Source organism: Giraffa tippelskirchi, chromosome 10 (assembly GCF_054371585.1).
Source record: "Giraffa tippelskirchi isolate mGirTip1 chromosome 10, T2T-mGirTip1v1.2.pri, whole genome shotgun sequence".
NCBI classification, from domain to species: Eukaryota; Metazoa; Chordata; class Mammalia; order Artiodactyla; family Giraffidae; genus Giraffa; species Giraffa tippelskirchi.
The window spans coordinates 90,041,687-90,068,148 of record NC_137284.1 but is presented as its reverse complement, the minus strand read 5'-3'; the positions used below and the strand labels follow the sequence as shown (position 1 = coordinate 90,068,148).

General features: G+C 39.0%; 2 protein-coding genes across 27 annotated transcripts in view; one reads left to right on the top strand and one right to left on the bottom strand.

Annotated features, from left to right (window-relative positions):
* The window catches only part of CCDC146 (coiled-coil domain containing 146), a 139,283-nt gene extending 115,634 nt beyond the window's left edge, over positions 1-23,649 (top strand). For 20 of the 22 annotated variants that reach the window (XM_081535677.1, XM_081535670.1, XM_081535662.1 and 17 more), the window contains 10 exons: positions 5,758-5,853; positions 6,421-6,591; positions 10,128-10,216; positions 10,309-10,473; positions 11,719-11,943; positions 13,509-13,737; positions 17,127-17,255; positions 17,796-17,933; positions 21,630-21,878; positions 23,186-23,649. In XM_081535677.1, coding sequence (XP_081391803.1) covers positions 5,758-5,853; positions 6,421-6,591; positions 10,128-10,216; positions 10,309-10,473; positions 11,719-11,943; positions 13,509-13,737; positions 17,127-17,255; positions 17,796-17,933; positions 21,630-21,878; positions 23,186-23,389 — 1,695 coding nt within the window. In that variant the 3' untranslated portion in view covers positions 23,390-23,649. Of the gene's footprint in view, positions 1-5,757; positions 5,854-6,420; positions 6,592-10,127; positions 10,217-10,308; positions 10,474-11,718; positions 11,944-13,508; positions 13,738-17,126; positions 17,256-17,476; positions 17,645-17,795; positions 17,934-21,629; positions 21,879-23,185 lie in introns of those variants that run through there. The other 2 variants (XM_081535667.1, XM_081535681.1) reach the window with 2 other exon arrangements.
* A 1-nt stretch (position 23,650) lies between these two features.
* The window catches only part of GSAP (gamma-secretase activating protein), a 217,702-nt gene continuing 214,890 nt past the window's right edge, over positions 23,651-26,462 (bottom strand). For all 5 annotated transcript variants that reach the window (XM_081535704.1, XM_081535705.1, XM_081535708.1 and 2 more), the window contains one exon: positions 23,651-26,182. In XM_081535704.1, coding sequence (XP_081391830.1) covers positions 26,091-26,182 — 92 coding nt within the window. In that variant the 3' untranslated portion in view covers positions 23,651-26,090. The remainder of the gene's footprint in view (positions 26,183-26,462) is intronic.

Below are 26,462 nucleotides of genomic sequence, written 5' to 3'. Positions count from 1 at the left end.
AGCTGGTGGTAGCCCCCCTGTAGTGAACATTTTGCAAAGGATTCTGAGACTCAGCACTGGCTTATCAGCTCTGTAGCTGATTAGTGATGTCTGCCTCAGGTATAGAAAGTAGATGACAGCACACACATCATATATTTCCTATTCTTAATTAAGTCCTCTTCCTTTAGCTAATTCTTGTGATCCATCTTCATCATTTAAGTAATATGTGAATAATGCTACTACATCATTTTTCAGTTTTAGACCTGATTATTTTTACTTCTCACTATAAAAGATGAGAATTAAGCTTATTTTATACCCTGTCCATTGAACATACCTATTTCTTGTCCTGCCATATACTAAATAGCTTTATGCTATAATTTTAACAATTTTGAAGTTTCATATTTGCATTACTATGAATAAATGTTATTCACACCTGAGTCACATTAGATGATTACTTACAAAATTGTGTTCCCCAATATTTATATACTTTGTGTTTTTATTTGTAGTTTTCTGTGTACTTATCATTAGTTCAACCCCAAACTGTCCTGTTAAGTGTGTAAATTTCCTCTCAGCATGTTAAAACACATTTGGTAGTCTATTCATTTAATCTTCTCATAGAAATCACTTCTGAGACTTTTCAGTAATCTCTAGCCAAAGACCAGTAGGAACACATCTATGGTTCAATGAGTTGAGTTTACTACTCATTGCAGCAAGGGAAAATACACACCAGGCGGAATAGTAGGGTATCTCAGTATAGCCTATTAGAAAGGACATATAGGATTGGGGCTAGTGTTATATGTTTTGGGGGATGGTTAAAGAAAACAAGACTTTGCCTTAGATTTGAATATTGTCAGAAAGTGAGGGTAACCCTATGATTGAGTATCTTAATAAATTTTATGACAGAAAGAGAAAAGACTAGATTGAGGCTAAAGCTGTAATAGGCAAGGAAGACCAGGAGATGGGAATACATGATATTTTGTGGCTTGGACAATGTTCTTGTTTGTATCTGTGACCAAAGACAAATACAAAGTGGTCTTGTTTTTGTTTATGATCATAGAATGGCCTTGTCTGATGGTGATTTTCTGTAAAATTGTGTTCAACAGAACACCAAGGCCCAGCTGTGAGTGCCAGGTCAACTGCCAGATATCAGAAGCTGCTTTTCTCTTCTCAGCTTTCTGATATGTTGCAAATTGGGACTCACTTCTCTACATGTACACTCCCCAGCTTAGGAGCCTTACTCCACCATCTTGGTGACTCCCTTTATCTCTCTCCTATGTTGGATCCCGTATTCCATGAGTCTCTTCTATTTCTCTTTTGACTTACTCTCTTTTTGTGGGAAGGGGATATTGTCCACCTTTCCCTGAGAAAAGGTGAATGGAAAGTAATCTTTTAAGACCGGTGTGTCAGAAAATGCATTGTCAGGACATCCTGCATATCAGGAAATATTTTATCCTCACTTTAGCTTAACAGATCATTAATAATTTTACCGGATATGACATTTTAATTGGAAATTACTTTTCCTCATAATGAAGGTATAGATCAATTGTCTTTTATTGCACTACTAAGACACTTGGTGCCATTCTTATGCTTGATTCTTTGTTTGAAACCAGTTTTTCTTTTTTTCCATGCTGGAAACTTGTAGGATTTTTTATTGCCCCCTGAAATTTAAAATTTCACAATGAAGTTCCCACTTGTGAGGCTTCTATTTTTAGCCATCATATTGGACACAGAGTGGGTTCTTTGCATAAAGAGACTTATGTTTTTCATCTCTGAAACACCATCTTAAATAATTCTCCAAGTTTGTCCACTTTTAGTTTACTATTCTCTTTCTAGGACTTCTATTATCCAGATGTTAGACCTTCTCAAAGAATCCTTTTAATTTTCTTGTCTTTTTTTTTTCTCATATTTTCCATTGTTTCGTTTTTCTGACTTGCTACAAGCGAACTTTCCTCCACTTTTTCTCCCATTCTGTCATATTTTAAATTTCCATGAGCTCTTTTCCTCCTAATGCTTATTTTTTATTGTACCCTTATGCATACTTCATATCTTTTTTAATCTCACCAAAGATATTAATAGCTTTTTATTTTTTTCTTCTCTCTGCAAATTACATTTTTCTGTTTTTTTGTGTTTTTTTGTGTTCTTGTTTATTTTTTCTCTCTTACTAGAACTTTTTCTCATATATCTGGTAATCCTTAGATATCAAGTTATATTTAAGAGTGAGAGTTCTATAAAGCTAACTGCATGCTGTTTCTGATGATGAGGTTTGCCACTATAGACTTATCTCACTTGACACAAATATATAAGGGATTTCTCCTGACCAAAGAAGAAATTGTGGTAGAATGCTCACAAGTTGTTCATATTTTAGTAAAGAAATGCTGTTTATATTGGACTACTTCTAGCTATTAAGTCCATAAAATAACACTCATATAGCATAGAACAGAAATGAAAATAAAAGTCCTTTTCCTTCACTGATTTCAAGAAAAGTCTATGCTTTTGTTCTAGTTCAGTTTCAGGGAGAGACTAACTTCCTCTTTGAACTTATGGCTTATAATTAGCCCAGTCATGGTCCTATGCTGACTGGCAGTACTTGAAAATAGGAGTGGCTCAGGTCAGTCACTCCCAGCCTGAATGAACATTTCAGACTTGCAAGCATTCCAAAAACAAAAAAGATAAACGATAAGCATGAAGGGCTCAGACTATTCTTCAAAATTTGTTTCCCCCTAGGGATAACTGTTTGATTCTCTTAGGCCTTTGACTGTAGAGACTCTCCCAGAGTTCTACAGACCTCATGAAAATTTGAAACAGTTTAGAAAAACAACAGATCCTTAAAGAAACTGAAGTTCACTGATACAAAGTAATTGGGATGTTTACAACAACAGAATATGCCTAATTTCTTAATTCTATGAAAGTAAATGTTTGTTCATGTATTAAGAATGTCAGGAAAAACAGACACCAAACTATTAATGCTGCCTCCTGATGAGTAGCATCTGAATGTGGAAGTGGGGAGCGAAGATGTTTAATTTCTTACTTTACCTATTTTTTTCATTTTTTGTTACAATAAACACACAGTTTTAAAAAATATATCAAATGCTACTCTATAAAAATCAAATAAATAACTAAAACAAAACATGCTATATATACAGCTTGGGGGCTCGAAAATAATAGTCAGTTACTTTACCTCGGTATTAAAACTTAATATTAGAACTCTGGTACTTGATCAGTTTTTCCCTTCTCCATTAGTGGAAACTTCAGCCTAATTCCAGCCTATTCCCCAGATTACCTTAGGAAGATTTCCTTTGGAAAACATGTATCAATCAGGTTTTCAATTTGGCTTCAAGAAGTAATAGAAACTCAATTACAGTGGCTTAAGTAAATAGGGGGTTGCTTCATTCAAATAATAAAAAAATCCAAAGATAGGCACACACAAAGCAGTTTCACATAACGAAAAGTCCAGAGCTTCTGAGCTTTCTTGTCTGTCATCTTTAACATGTATGTTTTTTTCTCCAAGGTTGCAAAAATGGCCATTAAGCCTTTGGACATAAAATCATACAGAAGTGAGGAAGGGCAGAGAGCAAAATGCATATGGCAGCTGACTTGGCTGACACTGTCTTTCTAAAACAGTCACTTTTCCAGGAGCCCCTCCAGATTTCCACTTACATTTTATTGGCCCGCCCTGGCTCTTATCATCACCCCCAACTTTGAAGGAGTTTGAAGATTTTTGGATACACTGCAGCTCTGAACAAAACTGGGGTTCTGTTAGTAAGGTCAAAGTGGAGGATAGATATTGGCTAGGCAGCCAGGAAGCTCTGCTACCAATGGCTCACCTTGTTACCTCTTTCACAAACAAACCACACTTAATTCCCTCCTGAAACTAGAGGGCTGGGTTTGTGGAGAATGAGAAAATGTCAAAAAGCAGTTATGCAGAGTTCAAAAATTAGTATTCACTGTAGCATCGTTTGTAATTTAAAACATTGGAAAAAACTTTTAAGTTTTTTTAATTTTAATGCCTGAGATCTGAATCCAGGAAAATTTGTCAGGAGCCTTTAGTTGACAGAGAAGTCGATGAGTTTGCTCTTATCATATCTTCTGTAGAAACTGTATAAGCTTCTCTAGTCCCTGTCAGTGTGCATGTACAGATCTGCCTACACTTGGGAGCAATATTTGGAGCAGCCTGCTCCTGGGCATCAGTGGCAGAGAAATAGTCAGGGACCAAGATACTTGCTGGACTCCAATCTGTCCAGGAAGAATTAACTCTTACTTTCCAGAAGGAAAAATCAGTCTTCCTCGGTGGCTTCTCAACTCTTCCTTGAAACCTTCCTTGATTATTCAAGTCTATGTGGAGCTCTCCATTTTCTGACCTGCTGTAGGAATTATCTGCTCATCCAAATCACAAATTCTATATATTGTTATATGGATTTCACAATACCATGTCTCATTTTCCTAAGTCCAGTATGTGCTTCTCAGCAGCTAGCTCTCTGCAGTAGGAGAGGCCATGGAAAGCAGGATGTCATTGGGCCTCTGTGGGCAAAAAAGATGCTACCGAAGATGCACATGTTCGTGGAGCATCCAAAGACACATTTCAGCTCCTTTAAAAGATCAGTGTGAACTTCAGAAGGATCCTGTTTAGTGACCTTTAAATCACTAAGAGTGTGATCTTCTCTTCTTGGGACAAATTTTAGCCCATATTCAACTTTGGTGCCTAGAAGTGTGTGCTGTCACAGTAGGAAATAAACCACATCAAACTGGAGTCCTGAGCTTTTGATGTGAAGATCCAACTCTAAATCTTCTCTGAGTCAAGTATGCAGTCAACACCCCAATGTAACCCTTCTTGTATCCTTGGATGGTATTCCTTCCCCATCAGCTGCCACCTGTCCTCTTTTTCTCTGCTCTTCTCCATCATAAAGAATCCAATAAGTTCATTGCTAATAAGGGAACAACATCTTATAATAAGATGTTCTCTTTTCAAAGTACTTTGACAGAGGACAAAAGCAAAAAGCTAATACAATAGAAATGTAATGGTGGAATCTCAAGTATCAACAAAAAAGAGAGTTTTCTTTTGTATAACAACTTTCCAGGTACTCAAACTGGTACAGAGTAGACAACTACTCTGTTCTTAATAATTCCTATTTTTCTTTACAGTATTTCATAAATGAATTCAGGTAAGTATTGATATAAAAAATATCATTTGAATACATGTTTCCAAAGTGCTGAGTCATTAGTTAAAGAGGTAGTAAAATACAGTGTTAAGACCATGGGCTCCGAGTCTAACTGCCTGGGTTTACACATATACCACCATGGCAAGGTGCTTAAATGTCTTTGTTCCTCATTCTCCTCATCTGTACAACTGGAGAAAATATTACTGGTGGGCTTCCGTCTATGGGGTCGCACCGAGTCGGACACGACTAAAGCGACTTAGCAGCAGCAGCAGCAATGGGGTTATTATGAGAATTAAATAAGACTATACACATAAGCACTTAGAACTTTGCTTAACACACACTCATGCTCTATAAATGTTAGCAACTATTAGTAGTAAGGTTTTTATTTCCAAATGAATAAGAAGTAGAATAGTTGCAGCTGGTGAATTACAAATCTCTTGCAGATCTTCATATTTCAATTTACCATGACTTTACAAAGAATATTCAGCATAATAAGCAGTTTCCTGTAAGAGTGAGAATCATAATTTGCCCACCATTTTCAAAAGGTTCATGATGGAGTTGACTACAGGACACTGAAAATTTCTTTCTTGTATAAATACCTGTTTTAAATTCTGATTTCCAGATTGAAGCTATTCCTAAAGATGATTCTACATTATCTGAGAGAAGGCGAGAACTCCACAAGGAAGTTGAAGTAGCTAAGAGGAATTTAACCCAGCAGGTTAATATCAACTGTCACTTAAGTTTCTAAGAATGACTAATGTAAAGCTGTGTTTTTAACTGTGTTCCATGAAACCTCGTTAATAGAAGAGTCAAAGAGAGTATGATGTTACCTAATATGAGTCTGTTTCTTTATCTTAAAGTCCACTTAAATCCACATTAAAATTTTGGAGGAGGGAAAAAGTATGTTTGAGCTGGCAAAAATATTATACAAATTCATGAGAGTTTAAAGTAAAAAGCCTACTGATTCAAAATAAATAATAAATGCATTATTTCACCAACATCCAATTTCAAATTTTGTTTATTCAAAACCACTGTCAAAGTAAAACATGCTTCATTTATCTTCAAAAATTTACTTGAAAATACAGTCTGAATAAGAAAAAGTTCTATGCTATCATGTTTGCACACTCTTTTTATAAGATAAATACTTGGTGCTAAGGCAGCAGAGTTACTTTTTGTGTTTTAATAAAATAAACTCTACATAGAAGATTTAAAAAGTAGTCTGAGATACTGGCTTTAGTGTGTTCCTTCAAATAAATACTTTATAATATTTGTGTTTTTCCAAAAGAAAATCCTATCAGAAGCTGAGTCTAAGTTAGTAGAACAGCAACTTGCTGAGGAAAACAAGCTTTTAAAGGAGCAAGAAAACATTCAAGAACTGGTATTCAACCTTGTCCGTATGACTCAAATCAAAATTGATGAGAAGGAGCAAAAATCCAAGGATTTCCTGAAAGCTCAGGTAACTGCATTTTTGTAACCATTCATTAATTACCCCAACAGTCCAGGGTAGCCTCATGTTAATACAATGTTCATTAGAGAACTATGACTTTAAGTCCCCTTCAAGTTCAGTGACTACACAGCTTCCCTAAACAAAACTCAACCATGCATTGAAACACAGTCCCAGGATTCAGCTGGCAACAGTCAACAATCTAGAGGGGAAAAGAATTAGATCAATGACAATGAGCAGAGGATTTGAACAGATGACAATTTCAGTAAGAATAAGGTGGGTACCTCCAGGGGAAACGGCTGACAGGCCCAAAGCCACAGGTGTCTGTGCTTCACCACCATCCCACAGTCCATCATGATTTACTCAGAACAACTCAGGAGCCGCAGCATCAGACCACTCTCCTTCCCAAGTTCATCGAGTCAGCATCATTTATACCAATGTGAGGACAGTTACCTTTAGTAACTGTTTCACCCTATGCCTTTCCTGGGCTCCTGACCAAGTACCAGAGCTGACCCAGTGCAACATCCCCAAACAAAATCAACAATGAAACAATAGCAAAACAATCCTTCTATCATAGCTAAAATCCTAACATTACAATCATTTATTCCACATAAGGACTGTGTCCAGAGACCCTCTTTTAAAAATTATGGAGTTTCGCTGGTGGTCTAGTGGTAAAGAATCCACCTGCCAATGCAGGAGACATGGGTTCCATCCCTGGTCCAGGAAGATCCCACGTGCCCCAGAGCAACGAACCCCGAGTGCTGCAACCACTGAGGACTACACACTTAGAGCTGGTGTTCCACAACAAGAGAAGCCACCACAATAAGAAGCCCGAGCACCCCCAGAAAGAGTAGCTCCCACTCGCTGCAACTAGAGAAAGCCCACACACAACAACGAAGACCCACCACCCCCAAAACTAAAAATAAATAAGTATATAACTCTCCTTAAAAATGATATGTCATGTTACTAAAGTAGAATACCTAAATTTACCATGTGACCCAGATGCTGGCTGTTTCTGAGTGCAGCTTTTGTTTAATTCTGAGCAAGCATTCACACAGGGTAGTGTTTCTTATTTTTCGGAAAGAATGCACAACAAAGCATTAGTGAGCCATGAGGGTAAATACAGATGAGAGAAAACTAAGGTATAGATCTGCATCACACAACCCACAGCCAACTATTCAAACTGCCCTTTAGCTGTTTATTGCCACATCCCCCACCACCTCAGAATATTTGAGAGAGAGAAACTAAAAGTTTAGCATGGCTGGGGCATGGGAAGATGGGGAAAGTGTGTCAAATAGTGAGACCCAAGAGGAGAGGTCCAGCAGTGAAGGTCACTTAATCCCTGTTGAACAGTTTGGATCCTTGTCTCAGAAGCTCAGGCAAAGCCCAGTAGAGTTCGGGGGGGGTTCAGTTAAGAAAGGAAAGGCAGTGGCCAGGGAGGAATGGGGAAAAGAAGGCAGCCTGAGGGAACAGCGTGGCCAAGGGGAGGAGGAAGAGGAGCAAAGTAAGGAGCAGGATACTCATTACAAGGTACATGGATCTGTTTCATGAACTAGACAAAACCTGATACGTGTGTTACCCATATGTGACTAATCTATGTCTGCCAAATCTCATGACTAAATTGGCTAATTTAGCTCTCTAATTGCTCTCAAAGGAGATCAATTCTTTCTCTTGAAATATGGAAATCAATAAAGGAAAAATATTGTTTCCCCGAAGTATTCTGAGCATTGGGGATTAATCTGTTAAACAAAGGTAATACACTATACTTTCCATAAGGAACAATCTTATCATTTATTTTCACCTCTCATCTATATCCCTAAGATAAAAGGTGAAGGGACAAAGAAAGTCAACGTTGCTGTCACCTCCAAGTGGGGGTGGATGACTACATTTTACATCTCTTTAATTCTTCATAGACACAGTTACTTAAATGCCTAGTTTTTTTTTTACATCACTCACACCATATGGGAATTACTCTCACAGTCCTTGAGGCCAGCAAAAACTGGTTTCTACTAGCAAAATTCTGTACTTTCTTTGAATACATTTCTCACCCTTGATGAGAGACAAAACATCTTTAGATTTGAAGATGTAACTAGTTCATTTAGCACTTGGTATATCTTGAGGACTTTGGAAACAATAACTGCTGTCTTTTAAAATATTTGTGTGGAATCTGTTTCTTAACCTCCTTATGGGGCTGGTCTCAGCATAGCACTTCATTCTGTAGGAAAAAACACCCACCATACAAAATAATGGAAAGGTGCTTTATTTATTTTTTTTAATAAATTTATTTATTTTAGTTGAGGGCTAATTACTTTACAATATTGTAGTGGTTTTTGCCATACATGGACATGAATCAGCCATGGGTTTACATGTGTTCCCCATCCTGAACCCCCCTCCTACCTCCCTCCCCATCCCATCCCTCCGGGCCATCCCACTGCCCCAGCCCCGAGCATCTGTCTCATGCATCAAACCTAGAATGGCATTCTGTTTCACATATGATAATATACATGTTTCAATGCTATTCTCCCAGAATGTCCCACCCTCACCTTCTCCCTCAGAGTCCATAAGACTGTTCTATGCATCTGTGTCTCTTATTCTGTCTCGCATATAGGGTTATCGTTACCATCTTTCAAAGATAGAAAGGTGCTTTAAAATCCTGGTTTCAGGGACTTCACTGGTGGTCCAGTGGTTAAGAATCCATCTTCCAAGGCAGGGGACGCAGGTTTGAGCTCTGGTTCAGGAAGATTCCACGTGCGGGGGGTGGGGGTGGGAGGGAACTAAGCTGGTGCATCACTGAGCCTGCACCCTAGAGCCCTTGCGCCCCAAGAACTGAGCCTCCGCATTCTGGAGCCCCTGCAGGCAACTAGAGAGAAACCCTGGTGCTGCAACAGAGATCCTGACTGCCGCAACTTAGACCCACCGCAGCCAAAAATAAATAAATAAAAATGAAATTATGACTTCAGTCTCTCACCAAAAATCATTGAGGCTTCAACTCACAACCGTTCTGTGACAACCTAGAGGGGTGGGATGGGTGGGAGGTGAGGTGGGAGGGATGTTCAAGAGAGAGGGGACATATGTATACCTATGGCTGATTCATGTTGATGTATGGCAGAAACTAACACAATATTGTAAAGCAGTTATCCTCTAATTAAAGGGAAAAAAACACCTGATTCCAAACCCCCTCCCTCAACTATTGTTCACAAATTCCTCACTCACCCAACCCAATCGTGCTTTCCGTAATCATTCTTTGGCTCTTGAAAAGTTCCCTGAACTTTTCCTCAAACCAACCTGGTCAGGCTCCTTTTTTTTCCTCCTCTCTGGATCTTTCTGTCCTTTAATGAACACTTTGTCCTAGTCAATGCAATTCAGTTCAGCTGGCCAGGTAATTTTCAGCCCCCGCCCTTGCCTCTTCCCTGTGATCTGCACAACCCAGCTGATGAAGATAGAATGGTCTTTATTGGATATTTATGAGATGGGGTGAGGCTGGGAATATCCATATGCTGTGGGTGGTGGACTTTTTAAAAATTTCACAATTAACTTTTATATTTCAGCAAAAATATACCAACATTGTTAGGGAGATCAAAGCAAAGGATCTTGAAATCCGGATACACAGGAAGAAAAAACGTGAAATTCATCGGAGGTAAAAGAATTACTTGAGGACTTATCTAGTTAGTTTAGAGAGGGAAACAGATATTTATTTCACAAGTTTAAAAAATTCTTGTGTTTTCACAGACTCAGAGAGTTTGCTAAACTGTATGACACTATTCGAAATGAAAGAAACAAATTTATTAACTTACTTCACAAAGCTCACCAGAAAGTCAATGAAATAAAAGAAAGGCATAAAATGTCATTAAATGAACTGGAGATTTTAAGAAATAGTGCAGTTACTCAAGAAAGGTAAGTCTTACAGTAACTACTGTCCTTTCAAAAGTTTCTCTTCTGAGTCACTGAATGATAAAATACCCTGTGGATGATGAAGTAGAAAACAAGTCTTCTACATAGCTAGAAAAGCCCCTGCTCACATACCTTGCTTTAGAGCTGACAAACTAAGCATTTGAATGTGATTCCTTATGCTCCTACTTGGGAGCTGTATTTTTTTTAAGTGAGGGGAAAACTAAATCTGTAACTATTCTCATTTTATTTTCACTTATTCATCTAGAAATAAAAGCACAAATTTGACAATCTGCATTTAAAGTTAGAAGACAATCAAATGTTAATTAACCAGCATCCCAAGATTGTAGTCCTAAAGCATCTAATGTGCTTGTGGGAGGCAGTATAGCAGAGGTGTTAAGAGAGGTGACTTTTCTAGACTCAAATTGCAGTCCTGCCACTTACTAGTGGTGTGACCTTGGGCAAGCAATCCTACCTCTCTGGGCCCACTTTTTTTAATCCATAGAAATAGTCCTTTATATAGGACTTTTTGTTATTAAATGAATTAACCCAATGGTTGTTTTTTTAACTTTATTATTTACCATGTGACAAGATCTGGTGGACTCTCCCACCTGTATTTAGTCCCTGATCCATAGAATCGATACAACCTGAACTTTTTCTAGTGGCCACTATTGCCTGGTTTTCTTTTCTAAAGATATTACAAAATAGGCTCTTGTGTCGGGGGTAGTGGAAGGGAGATGGGGGTAGAGCTGGGAGGAGACTGGTATGAAAAGGCAAAACTAACATCCTAATCAGGTTCTCATCCTACATGAAAGCAAATGTCATTTACAGAGGCCATGCATTCATTTGGCATTGATTCTGATGCCATATTAAGTCAAGCACTACGTTAGGTCCAATGGACATTGTCAGATATAACCACCTTCACCCTCAAGACAGCAGAGTCCCCTGGGGACAACAAAGCAGTAAATGAATCACTATAGTCTCTTGCTTTGATAAAGGGGAGCAGCAGATTCTTGGGGCACAAGGGAAAGATGTCCTAATCCAGATTAGAGGAACTTGGAGACTTGGAAAATTACAGAAATTCCTTAAGAGTATGACATGATGAATATCATCATTACTATTACTATTGTCATTTCAAGGAACATACTAAGGCAAGAGCTACTTTGATAGTTTATGTTTCTGAAGTCTTCATTGTTTTTAAAGAAACTAAAGGAAGTCATAATTATACCCTTTTTCCCATTATTTTTAAAGAAAGCTACAAAATTCTATGCTGAAGCATGCCAACAACATTACCATCAGAGAAAGCATGCAAAATGATGTGTGCAAAATTGTAGCAAAACTTCAAGAAATGAAAGAGAAGAAAGAAGCCCAGTTAAATAACATCGACAGACTTGCCAACATGATCACAATGATTGAAGAGGAGATGGTACAGCTTCGGAAGAAATATGAAAGAGCTGTTCAGCGTCGAAATGAAAGGTGAAAACCAGGAACCTGATGTGAGAGTAAAGAACCAAGAGATCTGATTTAGAAATGTTGCCCATTTTTCTGTCTAGACTTGACAGTGAACAGTGAGGGACATTTGACACTTAGATGTCATTAGCCTCTGCAGGGCGGGGAGGGGGCTGTATGCTTTCCTTGAAAATAAGACATTTTGTCCTCATAAGAGAGACAGGCAAGAGTAGGGTTTGGGAAGCTGCTCGCTTAAAGATCACAGTCCTTTCTCAGGCTACCATTTAGGATACTATCAAATTATTTCAGAATAATTGATATAAATAAGAAGTCTTTGGATCCTGTATTCACTTTGGGGACAGATCTATTAAATGATTCACCCAGTACATTTTCTCAGCAAGTAAGTATCACCGTCAAGAGGTGTTACTCTTGAAGCATTATTTCTCCCAGGTATAATAATATTAATCAATTACTACTTAACAGTTTTCCCTTTTCTTGTGCTCTAAGAAATCTGGCATTTGAGACTATAGAACCCTGTAGTAATTATGTCAGGCATTATGTATTTTTTTTTTTTCATCAAACCTTGATTGTGCGGTGTTCTGTGTAAGTGCTGGGCCCTGAAAGTAAAAGAGGTGATAAAGCATCGCACCTGGCTTCTGATGTCAAGAGATCAAAGAAGCTCAGGAGATGACCCAGTGAACAGCAAGTGAGACAAAAACAGAGCTAAGATTAACCAAATATAACCCTGTGCACACATGTCTTGAGGGAGGCGAGAGAAAGAAAGAAAAAGCAATTAAAGATTGCTTTGGGATAATAGATGGGATAACTCTGGGATAATAGATGCTGAAAGTATCAGGGGAGAACTTCAGGGTCCTGACGGACACAACTTTTTCAAAGGGCTGGCAGGTGTTCTCTCTGGGAAAAGAAAGTCCTCTTATGTGGCTACTGGCACAAATCAAAGCATGTAGGCAGTGTGCTCCCAGACCCTGGTCAGTTCTGTGAGGCTGGAATTAGAAAATTCTTACTTTGTTTTTTTCCCATAGTCTCCTCAGGAGGGGTCTTTCCCCTGGCATGATTTCAAAAGACAGGATTTTGCTTATGGGGAAATGTGCATCAGAACTATTTAACTGTGAAAGAGCCTAATGGGTCTGGCAAGTTAGAGAGAGCAGAATAGCTGCAAGAAACACATTCCCTGGCTGCCTGCCTGGGTACTTCTGGCCAGATCTCGGCTGGCAAGTCTGGCCCATGAAAAGGGTCTGCAGAAAATCAGACTCTGGGATCACATTGTTCATGCGTGAAGAGTGACATTCTTTCCCACCCCAGGAGAACCTTTGGGACTTGCAGATATACTACGGCCAGCCAACAACATAGTTAGCTCAGAGTCCAGATGCTAAACAACCCCCTCTGTCTCATGCCCAGAAAAATTCAAAATGTAGAGTTTAACTAGAAAGCCAACAGTGAGTATCTATTGTCTTCTGGAATTATGCAATGTTGATATGTTATTTTGCACCCAAATCCAGAGGGAACCACAATGACTAGTAAAACAGTGGCCTCAAAATCCTCTCAGCCTCTGCCTTTTAATTTGACCGTAGTGGTGTTCAGCTGATAGAGCGGGAAGAGGAAGTGTGCATTTTTTATGAAAAAATAAATATCCAAGAGAAGATGAAGCTAAATGGAGAAATTGAACTACATGTCCTGGAGGAAAAGATCCGATTCCTGAAACTCAAGATTGCTGAGAAGCAAAGACAGATTCACGTGACCCGGAAATTACTGCCAGTCAAGAGTGCTTTGGATGCTGACTTAGCAGTGCTCCAGATTCAGGTGGGAAATGTATTCATGACACAATTCCTGGGACCATTTGCCCCTTTTTTTTCCCCTCCTTTGTTTGTATGTCATATAAGTTCTTTCTTGTAAATCAAGCCATGCTACTCCTGGTACCTAGGAGAACTCATGAGTTAAATGTCTTCTTTAGAAATGCCTTTGAACACTGCTCCAGGGTACAATCTGTGCTTCAGACATCTGAACTATAGACTGTCTTTCAATCCCTTGTGAATCACTTTCTGCCTTTCTTGGAACTTAGACCCTCACAAATCTCAACTCTAGCTCAGCTTCTTCAGAGCTCAAAACTTTAGTAATCTAGGCTTTTGCTGTGTGTGCTCAGTCATGTTAGACTGTAGCTGACACCATGGACAGTAGCCCGCCAGGCTCCTCTGTCCACGGGATTTCCCAGGCAAGAATACTGGAGTGGGTTGCCATTTCCTTCTCCAGGGGATCTTCCTGACCCAGGGATTGAACCCCACATTTTCTGCATTGGCAGGTGGATATTTTACCACTGCACCTCCTGGGAAGATGACAGGCTCCCACCACTACCCACATAATTATGTTTTTGATGCCTGCTGGAAGATCTTGCAGACCATCTAGCTCTCTTATTTTTGATACTCTTGTTCTCTAGAGCCAAGATTTTTGTTTCTTATACACTGATAATCATATATAGACTCCTTGTTAACACCTGTAATTTCCCTGTAATTTAATAACTTGGCCTTTGATGTGTTTTTTTTTTTTAAAGTGGACTAAAGTCATAGCATTTAAACACAAAATAGCCAATAAATAAAACCATTAATATAAAGCTATTTTCTTCTTATGTAATAATTATACTTTTTTTCTTAGTGAAAATACAAGAAAAAAAAACCTAAAAGATTTGAGGCTAAATATTTTCCATTGATTCAATGTAGCAGGAACACATTTTAATCTATGTTTTCTGAAAAGTCAAGTTTGCTTTCAGATTTTTTGATTATAAAATTAAGACAAGTTCCACTTAGGAAGTTTTGTAAAACATGTTAAAAAGTTAAAGAAAAAATTACATCCCTAAGATACAATTACTATTAAACTTATGAAAAAATTAGATGAGATCCTTCTGGTCTTTTTCTAGGTATACAGGCAAATGATTTTCATTAGCTCATGCTATAGACACAATTCTGGGTCATTTTTTTTTTTTAAATCATGTCATGGAAATTTATAGGACTTTATGAAACTGGATGATGCGTCTACTATTTCATGGCATTTGTGTAATATGCTATACAGACAAAACGATCTTTCATTTTGCACAAATATGCTAAGGTTTTGATTCCAGCGTTTCTTTAGCTCTATGTCCTCCCATTCACTTCTTCAATAAGTGCAGCCCTGAGTCAGACGGATTGGCTGGAACAGTCCCCAGCCCCCCGACCAGGTCTCCCACAAACTGACTCCTGCTTCCAATTAGTGGTTCATTTGGGGGATCCCCTCCTCAGATCGCAAACATGGTGTTGGGTCCACTTCTGTGTCACACTCCTCTTTCCGCCTGCGCTGACAGAAGGCCATTCCTGTGAGGTCTGTGTCTGTAAACTGGCTTTACTGAAGAACTGGGACACTAGTGTGAGAGGATATGTTAAAGAAATGCAAAGGAATTCAAATTAAGTATCAGACAAGTAGAGTTCTTAGGATCACCCCACCACTGGGAACAGTCCCCCAGGTGTACTGACCCATGCAGCACCCCAGCCTAGCTCCATTTCACAGGCTTGTCTTTCCATCCTTCATCGGCCACCGTCTCCCTTCCACAGCCTCACCATTCCAGATTGCCTCCCAGGGGCAATCTTAGTTAGTTCTAAGCTAAAGAACAGTTGAATAGAAAGTTTCCTATTAGTCTTCAGACTGCATTTCATTGTATCCTCAGCACTGATCACTTGGGCCCTTTGAAGGATATGATGTGAAATTTGGAACTTCAGGCAAGCCCCTGCCATGTAGTGCCAGATCCCTGTCATATCCTGTTAGTTGTTATAGTGACAGTGTTTTGTGGTCTTTTTTTTCCCCCCAATCTTCCTCTTTTTTGTATCATTTTCAGAATTCTCTTAAGGTTTGAATTTTTTTGGTTCCTTAAACAGTTTTTAATTGTCCAACAGTCTAATTCAAGGATTACCATGAGTCACATTTTCCTGCAGTATTTAACTTGTAATGATAGCCTCTTTTTAGAGTTCTCAGAAGTCATGTGAACTATTTTAGGACATAAGAACACCATTTTATATAGAAAAAGGAAACAGTTTTTCTTCAAGCCCATGGGAAAACAAGATCAATCAAGGTACCAGTTTGATAAGCAAGTACTATATATTTTTTTCTATTTAATTCCCTAATTAACCATGGAGACATTAAATACTATTAATAACAAATACAACAAATGCTTGATTAAACACACAAGGATACTTTAACTCCATATTAAGGGCAATTAGGAAGTGTGGAGAGAGAAAGAAAAAAATATTCATTTGAAATTCTTTTTTGTTGGGAGGACAAGAATTTAAAATTTTAAATTCTAACTATAGTACTCTTGGACATGTTGTCAAGTACTCTAAATGTATTATCTTTTTTAATGGATCAATCCCATGAGTTTGGGATTTATTTTCCCATTTGACAGTTGAGGAAACTAAGGTTTAGAGAAGATAAATGATTTGCCTGAGATTATACAGATTTTCAGTAGAAAAGCTAAAAGTGATGGTTTTACCTTGGTTTTCACTGTCTTCAACATCTCTCCCTATAAAACAACTATAGGGTTAGCTGCCATCCTACTTGGGAGTTTCTGTACTCTTCATCTACCTCCAAAGTCTCAGGGTCAACAAATAGAGCTGATACAAGAAACAACATAATGGGTGTTTACCAAAAAATACAAATAGTTCTGGCTATTCCTCACAGACTGTACACTGTGTTCACCTAGTAATAAGAACTTCACTCTTCTCTGGTACCATTAAGCCTATTGCCAGCAAAGGGATTTAAACTGGAGTCTAGTGTGTTGTGTACCCTGTGTGCTGTCTACCTTGGCCCCTGTTAACAGTACGCAATAAAGAGATCAAGTGTGTACAGTCACAGCTCTGCAGCTACACAGCATCTCATGAATATAACACAAATGGGAAGTAATAAAAGGACTGGTTATAAAGTCTTTTTTTTTTTTTTTTTATGCCCCAGAAGTCACCACCTTGCTTTGTATTGATAGAGTCAATTAACAGGCATCTTCCTCATGGTACCATGAGTGAGAAGAAATACTGTCTCATCCCAAGTCCCAGCTGAAGGGTTGTTAAGAATTCCCTTCCCTTCCCTTCCCAGCTTTGCCTGGAAGGACCCTAAAGACCCTGGGCTATGTGACTTGAAGATTTACTGAGCAAAGTTAATGTTTCTTTCTTGTTTAATAGTTTTCACAGTGTACAGACAGAATAAAAGACCTGGAGAAAAAGTTTATAAACCCTGAGGGTGAGAACAGAACACGCTTACTTCCAGGGGAAGATATGACTGAGGAAGAAATGATCAAAAAATTGGATGCGGTAAATGTCTTTTCTTAAAATAGCATCTGTTATCCCCTTGTTGATCAGTGTCACAGATATCTGTGGTACTGTTTCATGTTATGCGGATTAATCCCTCATGATTCTAGTCACTAATATAGTCCTTTCATTGTAATTTAGTAACAAAATCTAAGCTTGACATTAGATGTTGCCAAAAGAAGCAAAATTTGAGTGCTTTCAAGATACACATCTCTGTCTCACAGCCCATAGGAACAATTTTGGCATCTTAAATGAATTAGTCTTCCTGATGGGAGCGTATCAGAGGAATGACAATATGGGAGCTAGATGGAGCCAAGAGGTCCATTTTTTGCCACGGGGCGAAAGAACTCCACAGCGCATGTGAGGGGAGGGGATGGAGGAGGTTGGAGAGGGTAAGTCTGGACTTTGTCCAGTTCTAAAGACCTTCTGGAATTATGAAGGCAAGGGGTTTTCATTGGGGGAAACGGGGAATAGTACTCTAATTAGGAAAGATTTTGACTTGCATGATTTTTTTTCTCCCTTTGAAATTCTTTCTAACTGTAGCTGGAACTACAGCTGGCCAAGAAGGAGGAGAAGTTGCTGGAGAAGGATTTCATCTATGAACAGGTCTCCCGGCTCACAGACAGGCTCTACAGCAAGACGCAGGCCTGCAAGCAGGACACACTACTCTTAGCCAAGAAGGTCTGCCCAAGTCCCTGCCCTCTCTCTTCTGCCCTTCCTCCTCATCACCCTCCATTTTCCATAGATGGCTTCATTTACTGAGAAAAGCCCTGGAGAGGTTAGGCTTTATGACTAGAGAAATACAAAGAATTAAAATTTATACTGTAAAGATGACTCTTAGAGAATTGCCCAAGGTAAGTTTCAGTCGTTTCCCTGAATGAATTCTCATTATAATGGGAAATTCTAAGCCTTTCAATGACAGTACACAAATTTCACTTAACAGAGTACGTACTCAAAAATAACCATCATTATCTTCATATTTCATGTGCCATGTTAAATCCTTTCTACTTCCTTGTGAAGGAAGGGCCTCACTTATCCAGCGGTTTGCATGGGAATTGCCTGAATCCAGAAGCAGCCAGATCCCAGCAATAGTGTTGTTGTTTAGTCTCTAAGTCGTGTCTGACTCTTTTGCAACCCCATGGATTGTAGCCTGCTAAGCTCCTCTGTCCGTGGGATTTCCCAGGCAAGAATACTGGAGTAGGTTGCCATTTCCTTCTCCAGGGGAATTTTCCTGACCCAGGGATCGAACCCACGTCTCCTACATTGGCAGGCAGATTCTTTACCACTGAGCCACCAGGGAAGCCCCCCAGAATGGAAGGGAACCATTAAAGAGAACAGCAATCACACAACACCATGGGGTGAAGCTGCCACCAGGCCCCACTAGTGAGGAAAGGCCAGTAACACTGAGCTTCCTAATTCCTTAAGCTTAATATACCAGGGCTTCTGATCCAAAGCTTAGGGGTCAGGCAGAGACTCTGGAAGCTATACCAAGAGGAGGGAGGCTGGTGATTAGGATGCAGCAGGACTTTGCACTGTCCGGGGTCAGAGAGTCTGCTGCCTGCGTGGCCTCCCCAGCCCCTTGGAGAATCCTTCTGTGACAGCTCAGGGTTTTATTCAGTCAGCAACAGTTACTTAAGCTGCTGTGTGCAAAAGGGGAAAGGACCAATGTCCACAGATTGCAAAAGGAAGGGAACAGTTAAGAAGATACCACACACACACACACAAAAAGAAGATACCACAGATAACAATGACACCATGTCCCCCACTGTGGGCTCCTGAGGGCAGTGGTTCTTTCTCATTCTTAGTTTTCCAGATACCTCGCATGTACTAACCTCTAGAAAAACATTTATTGAATAAGTTGACAGTTTTGTTCTGGCTGTTTTTACACTAAATTACTGTAAATCTTAAGCCTTCGTAGCCACTTTTATTTGGGTTTTCCTCTTCTGCTCTAATCACTTCCACTGATGGACTGCAGCACTTGTGCAAATCTCAGCTTTACCTCATAAAATAAGAAACCTTAAGAAACTTTTTTAAGCTCATAAACTTAGCCTGAATTAGCATATTTGGAGTTTCTTTAAATGTTGCCTTCCTTTCTTTTGGAAAGTGAATTTCTCTTTCTGTGGGGGAAGTTGGTTTTGCTGAGGGTTGGCTTGTCAAAGCTGATGGCAGTCTCTCCAGTGGTCAACTGGAAAGCTACAGTAACCCAAATAGGAGCTGTCAAGACCATACACGTGGCCAGGAAGGTTCCAGCAGAACTGAGTTCTGTCCTCATGATTTATCTCCCCTTTCCTTTCCCCACCTTCCATGCTCTCTACCTGGCTTTCATCCTCCTCCATTTAAAATAATGTCTTCATAGTAGGCAGAGTTGGAAGAGAAGACATTCAGATTCCAGATCTGTGATTTACCAACACTAGCAAGTGATCTTGAGAAATATACATAATCTTAAAACTCAGTTTACTGATCTGTGAAATGGGTGTGATGTCAGCTAACGTGGTGGCAAGCATCACATAGTCGAGCAGAAATGGCCTGGCCCCTTGCAGGTGCTCAGCAAGGTTGCATAGCTCATCTCTTATCTCTCCTGGAGAGCTTATGGCTCCTCTTACAAGTTTCCCAAATGAACAGAAAATGGGAAATTTCAGCAAGGACTTAGAGAACCCAGAATAACACCATCCTTTTTTTTTTTATGGAGGAGAAGAGAGGTTGGTTACTTATACACACACTCAAGTGTGCAATGGCTGATTAATTAATGACATTTAAAAGAGATAATGACTCATCATTGAAGCTTTGAATGCCTATCATTTTTATTCAAATTATGCTTCCTGAAAATTAGTGCAGCATAGAAGAGTTATAAAAATTTATATTCCCAGACTTCCCTGATGGTCCAGCGGTCAAGAATCTGCCTGCCACTATAGGGGACATGGGTTCAGTATCTAGTCTGGGAAGATTCCACATTCCATGGGGCAACTAAGCCTATGGGCCACAACTACTGAAGCCTGCTTGCCCTTGTTCCACAGCAGAGAAACCACCACAATGAGAAGCCCATGCAATGCAGCTAGAGAGTAGCCCCCACTTGCTGCAACTAGAGAACGCCTGTGTCCAGCAACGAAGATCCAGTGCAACCAAAAAAAAAAAAATTATATTCCCTATTGCATTAAAAAGTTTGCACATGATAATTGGTCATTATATTTTCAGAGGAAAGTTAAATCACCAGCAGCAATGTTTCTGTAAGCAAATGTACAGATAGACCAGTATATACTCTAGGGAAGAAAGTGTTTTGAGGTAGGGTGTAGTTTTTGGAAGCTCATATTTGTGTCTCAATTTACCTTGGTTCAAAGGACTGAGCAATTAAAATAGACTAAGAATGTATTCATTCCTTCATTCAACATTCAGTTTTAATTTTGCCTCCTATATTCTAAGCACTGGGAACATTATGAATAAAACAAATAGTCCTTGTCCCCATGAAGAATACATTCCTGTGGGATGACAGGCTATAACCAAATACATTTATACTATGATGTCAGTAGGGAAAGGATATGAAGAAATACTAAGGCAAAGTAATACAACAGTGAGTGTTGGCGGATGGGAAGAGTCATCTCTTACTGCCCCACCAGGGCTACGGCCACACTGAAAGGCCATGCAGTGGGCCAGAAAGCTTATAGGAACCACCAATTTCAACTTTTACTTCTTTTCTGTCCTTTAAAATCAAAATTTCCACTTAGTCTTATCTTTTAATTCTTTGATTCTTTAATGATAAATAGCTTATATGAAAAGGTAAGCACATGCATGTAAACACACACAACTAGGAATATTGCATTTCAAATTACTGTCCAGATGGTCCAGTTCAGCTCATGCTTGCTTATGACCTCATAATGATGCATCCTTGGAACTATGATCAATAAAACACACATGTTGAAGGGTAATAGCTTCTATTAAAAATCATCACAGATGCTGATTATCTTATTTAAGCCAATGTATTAGTAACTAATACAGTTCCATTCTATTGGATTCTCCCCCCTGGATAAGTAGCAAACTAGTAAGAAGGCAAAATCAGGTCAAAACTTAAACATCAAGAATATCCTTTCCCTTGTTCTTACCATCTCTTAAATAAGAAGACACTAAACTATTCCCCTCAATTGTACCTACCTGGAAATCTGTTGACTAGATGGACAGATCTCTTTCTTTTCCCTCCTTCTTGTCCTTATTTCACAGCCAGTGTTGGGCTGAATCTCTGAGGTCTCCTCCAGTGCTTAGTCTCTGTGAATTCCCACTTAACCTCTCCCTTCTTCAGGCAAGAATGCCACCTACTATCACAGACAGCCAGTAGCCTGTCTTCATGGAGTGTATACATAGGCTGAGCCTTGGGCTTTTTAATCCTAGATGAATGGCTACCAGAAAAAGATCAAAGATGCTACTGAAAAAATGATGGCTCTTGTTGCTGAGCTGTCCATGAAACAAGCTATGGCCATTGAACTCCAAAAGGAAGTCAAGGAGAAGGAAGAGTTCATCTTCACTTGCAATTCCAGGATGGAAAAGGGTCTGCCTCTCAATAAAGAGATTGAGAGAGAATGGTTGAAAGTACTTCGAGATGAAGAAATGTATGCCTTGGCCATCGCTGAAAAGTCTCGGGTAAGCTATGGCTTCTGTATTTTCTACACTACATTTGTAAAGTGTGCCAGGAAGGGCTGTTTCAGGAGTTGTCAATCCTCCCAAAATACATGAAATTTTTCTACTCCACCGCACACAGAGTCCCAACAACTCATTAGAGAGAAGTTTTGCTTTTTCAAGCTATTATGTAGGCAGTCAAAGTACAACAGTGCAAAGCATCAGAATATTCCCTGGAGAACATTCGGCAAGCACCAAGTCCTATGCCAGGGCCTTTCACTGGCATGGCAATGACCATGCTGGCATTGGTTTTATCTTAGATCTCTAGTCTCTGTCTTTGCAGCCCTGCTCAGACCATACCTTACTCTTCGATGTCTGTCTGCTGTGGCCATCACAGCATATTGTGAGGCCTCAAGCATATGCTCATCACAGGTTTCTGCAGACTCTGCATTTGGTCAGAAGCGATGACTCCAGTGCCACCCTTCTTCTCCCACCAATGACCTAACTCTATCACTGACCCCACCTAGGAGCTGGGTGTCCAGTTCTTTTTCCTACTCCCATGACCTTTCAATAATCTTAAGAGTGGAATTAGGCATCTCTTTCAAAAGAGACCTACAACTTACTCTTGACTATGGGGCGGACATACCCAGAAGATCACTGTTCACTCTCTAAGCCAAGAAAAAAGTGTATTCCAAACACAGACTAAGAATTCTTGAAAATAGGGTCTGACTTATCATTCTCACACTCACTGCCTAGGATTGTATTTTTGAAGGCATTCAGATTTTTACCTGTGGTGTCCCAGCTGTCATTTACCTGTCTCCATTTTCTCCCCCAAGTTCTTTTTAATGCTATGAGATTCCTATTTTCCAGAAACACAGGAAGAATCTTGAGGCTCAAAGTAAGCTGCTGACCACTTCTCTCCTCTGATGCTATTTTACTCCTTATCTCTTCCTTTGTACCGTTTGCTCACCAGTTACCTACCAAAGGAAATAGATTATCCTGCCTTTGTCACAGACATGGAAATAACTAGTGCTTAACATAAGATGCTGAGTTTGGAATGTGGTGACTTTAGGTCCTATCAACCAGTTTACAGTAAACCCTAAACCCCAGGAACAGAGTGATGCTGGAGCCACATGGGTCATTCTAGTGAGAGGAAATGTGTGTGGGCGTGTGTGTGTTTGGTGAGTCCACCCTCACACTCTTTTGTCCCTTGGAATGTTGGCCAGCATAGCCAAGGGGTGCTCAGACCCAGCTGTGCCTGATGGGCCCTGGGGATGAAGTGACTTAACCACTGTTTTCAAAAACTGAAAAGGCTAAATCATTCTTTGCAGGAATTCTTGGAAGCTGAAACTCGCCAGCTGCCCAATGGTGTTTACACAACTGCGGAGCAGCGTCCAAATGCCTACATCCCAGAGGCAGAGGCCACTCTTCCTCTGCCAAAACCGTATGGTGCTCTGGCTCCTTTCAAACCCAGTGAACCTGGAGCCAACATAAGACACATAAGGAAACCTGTTATAAAGCCGATTGAAATCTGAACATGTGAACCAACCCAGGCTTCTGAAGGAGATACTTCAACCAGGCTTCTTCACATCCACAGCTAGAAAATGTCAGCAAACAGCCCTAAATTACAAACAAACACAGTATCCACAATTACCCAGAAGACAGCAACATATACTTCCTTCCTTTCACACTCATCGATTTTTCTATTTCACTCCATCTCTTGATTACATTTCAGAAATATATAGTAATCTGAGTGCTATACAAATGCAATAAAAATAAATAACTTTTCAACAAAGTACAGAAATTGGCAGTGGTCTTTATTACAGAAAGAAAAGGAGATCCCACTCAAAATACTCACTTTAAAGAGAAAGAAAAAATGGTTTAAAAGAAAAATATCCCAAGTATCACAGGGGCATAACTCACTTTGTTAAGTAAATAGCTGTATTGGAAGTTGATGTTGGTAAATCTAAACTGAGTGAAAAGCAGTAAGGGACCTTGTCTTTTTTAAAGTGACATTATAAATGATTCTGTTTACAAATAAATAATCCTTTTGTGCAAAAACAATCATGCCCTATTTTACCTTTCTTATAAACTAGATTTTCCACAATATAATAGGCAAATATACTTGTGATTACTTTCTTTTGATGCCAGATCTTTCAAAATTTCAATGAAAATATTTATAACTCTGCATGTGAAAGAGTTGAAAATGAGGCCAGTTTCACATATTTCATTACTCTATATTGCACTGCACCCCAATATACTTTCATGATTCTGTTTACTTTCTCATATAAAAGTACACAAGTAGATTTGAAGCCTGTGGTTTTTCCACTCATTAATATGCTCAAACTACTGTAATTTCACATTGATATCAGTTACAGATTTAATTTCTCTACTCTGGGAGTGAGAAATATCACATTCGTTTGTTTTGCTAAATCAAACAAAATCTGTGCCAAGCCCCCACCTGATAGACTGGATCTATAGATAGACTGAATCTCCTCCTCAGTCTAGGAGTCCTGAATCTACCTGACTGCTTTGTGAAATCATTAAAAGGCAATTCCTTGGGAGTGCCTATAAGTGATGCTGTATAAGCTGTGATTAACGCCAGAAAATACTGCATACTTACACACAACTGCTGTGCTGTAGGATCAGAAATTAGGGATTCAAAAAACAAACACATAGGAGGTTTAACAATATCGAAAGGAAAAATAATTTTTAAAAATCAGAAAGGTTTGAATGCTTAAATATTACAACAATGCTACAGGTCTAGAGAGTGAGATATCACTGTGCATTGGAGTGGCCAGGGATCGATCACTCAGATGCAACTTTTTATCTGGCCCTTAAGCATAAATAAGATTTTAATAAGTGGAGGGGACTTGGAAGTAAGAAGACAAAAGCCGTGCTCCAGGCCCAGTGAGCCAGCGCGGTGCGAAGGGAACACTAGTGCTAGGGAAGTGTATGAGGCCAGGATACGGGAGCTCTTGAACGTCAAGGAGTTTGGAATTTATCCTGTTATAAATGCCAAGTGCTTGAAGGATTATGAGGAAAGTGGTGACAGGATCAAACTAGTGTTTATGTCAAATATGCGTCAGATGAATTAGACTTCAGAAAGCAACAGAAACAACCCCAGTGAGAAAAGGAAAGCGCAGGGAATGAAAAATAGTGACCTTATCAGGAAGAAAAATCAGCACCGCCTTGCTGATATGGCTCCAAGATTTTGAGCCTCAGTGACCATGAAATATTTAACCAAAATGGGAAATTCTGTAGGAAAGGATAATTTTTAGAATACAATGATGATTTAAGAAAAGCTAAATTATTACACCAGCTAGTGATGTTTGTAATCATTAAAATTTTACAAGTTCACTGAGGGAAACAGTGTAAAGAGACAAAAGTAAAGTGTCATGGGCTTTTTTACAGGAAGCAACTATATTATGGTCAGAATGTCACTATAGAAGAGAAAGGGAAAAAAAAAGAAAAGTGGGAGAACTCATTAGGCTTCATGGGGTTGGGGGAACATGTTCATGGACTCATGATTCTTGACAGGAATGAAAAGGCAAAGTTCAAAGAACAAAGGAGTCAGGCTAAAACTTTCAGCGTTTTTTTTAAATGATGAGGTATTGCTAAATCAAACTTTTATAAATATAAAAAAACACTTTACAATATTAAATAGTTTCATCTGAACCTTCACAAAGACAAATCCTACTCTATGTATGTACAAATGGTTGTATTCTACAAATTATTCTGTATTGGAATTAATAGATCTCACTTTGTTTAAATTTAGTTTTTTAAAGAAGTATCCTCTTTCCAATAGAGTTTTTCTGCAACTTTTAATTTTTCTGCTTGTCACATACTCATTTCAATGATACATCTAATTTTTGTTTTTCTAAGCACTCTTCCTACATTTTTGAAGCATATTTTATTTCAGAGTATAACAGAAGCTAACTTTTGGCCTATGAGAGTACTAGGAAGATCAGTCACTTGGAAGAATTTACACCACTGCATACCTCCTTGGACAGGTTGTCATTTCTCTACACTTGACTGTTCATCTTCTGTTCAAAATGGGATAAAGCACAGTGGTTTAGTTCTAGCTGAACAAAGTATCAAACTGACTTTCAGATGGTTCAACAAGGTACTCTGACTTTGGTTACCAACTTAAAATATTGCTAAAGAATTCTCAATGAGAAAGGAGCTCATAAGCAAGATTAAAATATTGGAAGCAGATATAACTGTATTTTCTCATTATAATCCTAAAAGCATTGTGGTGTGTTTCAGAGCTGCTTCCTCTACAAATTTTGCATCCACATTGTCATGTCCTTCAAAAGCATACAAAGCTGAAAGGAAAAACAGAGAAAAGAGTTACTATGAGGTCACAGAACATTTATAATATTGTGCCTACAACTCACTGAAATCATAGTTATTTTATATCCTAGTAAAATGTATTATTCTGAGAATGTCTTGTTAAAATTTATTAATCTTCAGCACCAAGAAAGGCCAGTCACACCAACCAAATGGGCTATAACTCTTGATTTTTTTAAGACATGAAAGGTGGTTATTCCCTTGGTAATTTAGGTAGTAAACTGTATATTGCTAATTAAAACCAAATGCAATAAG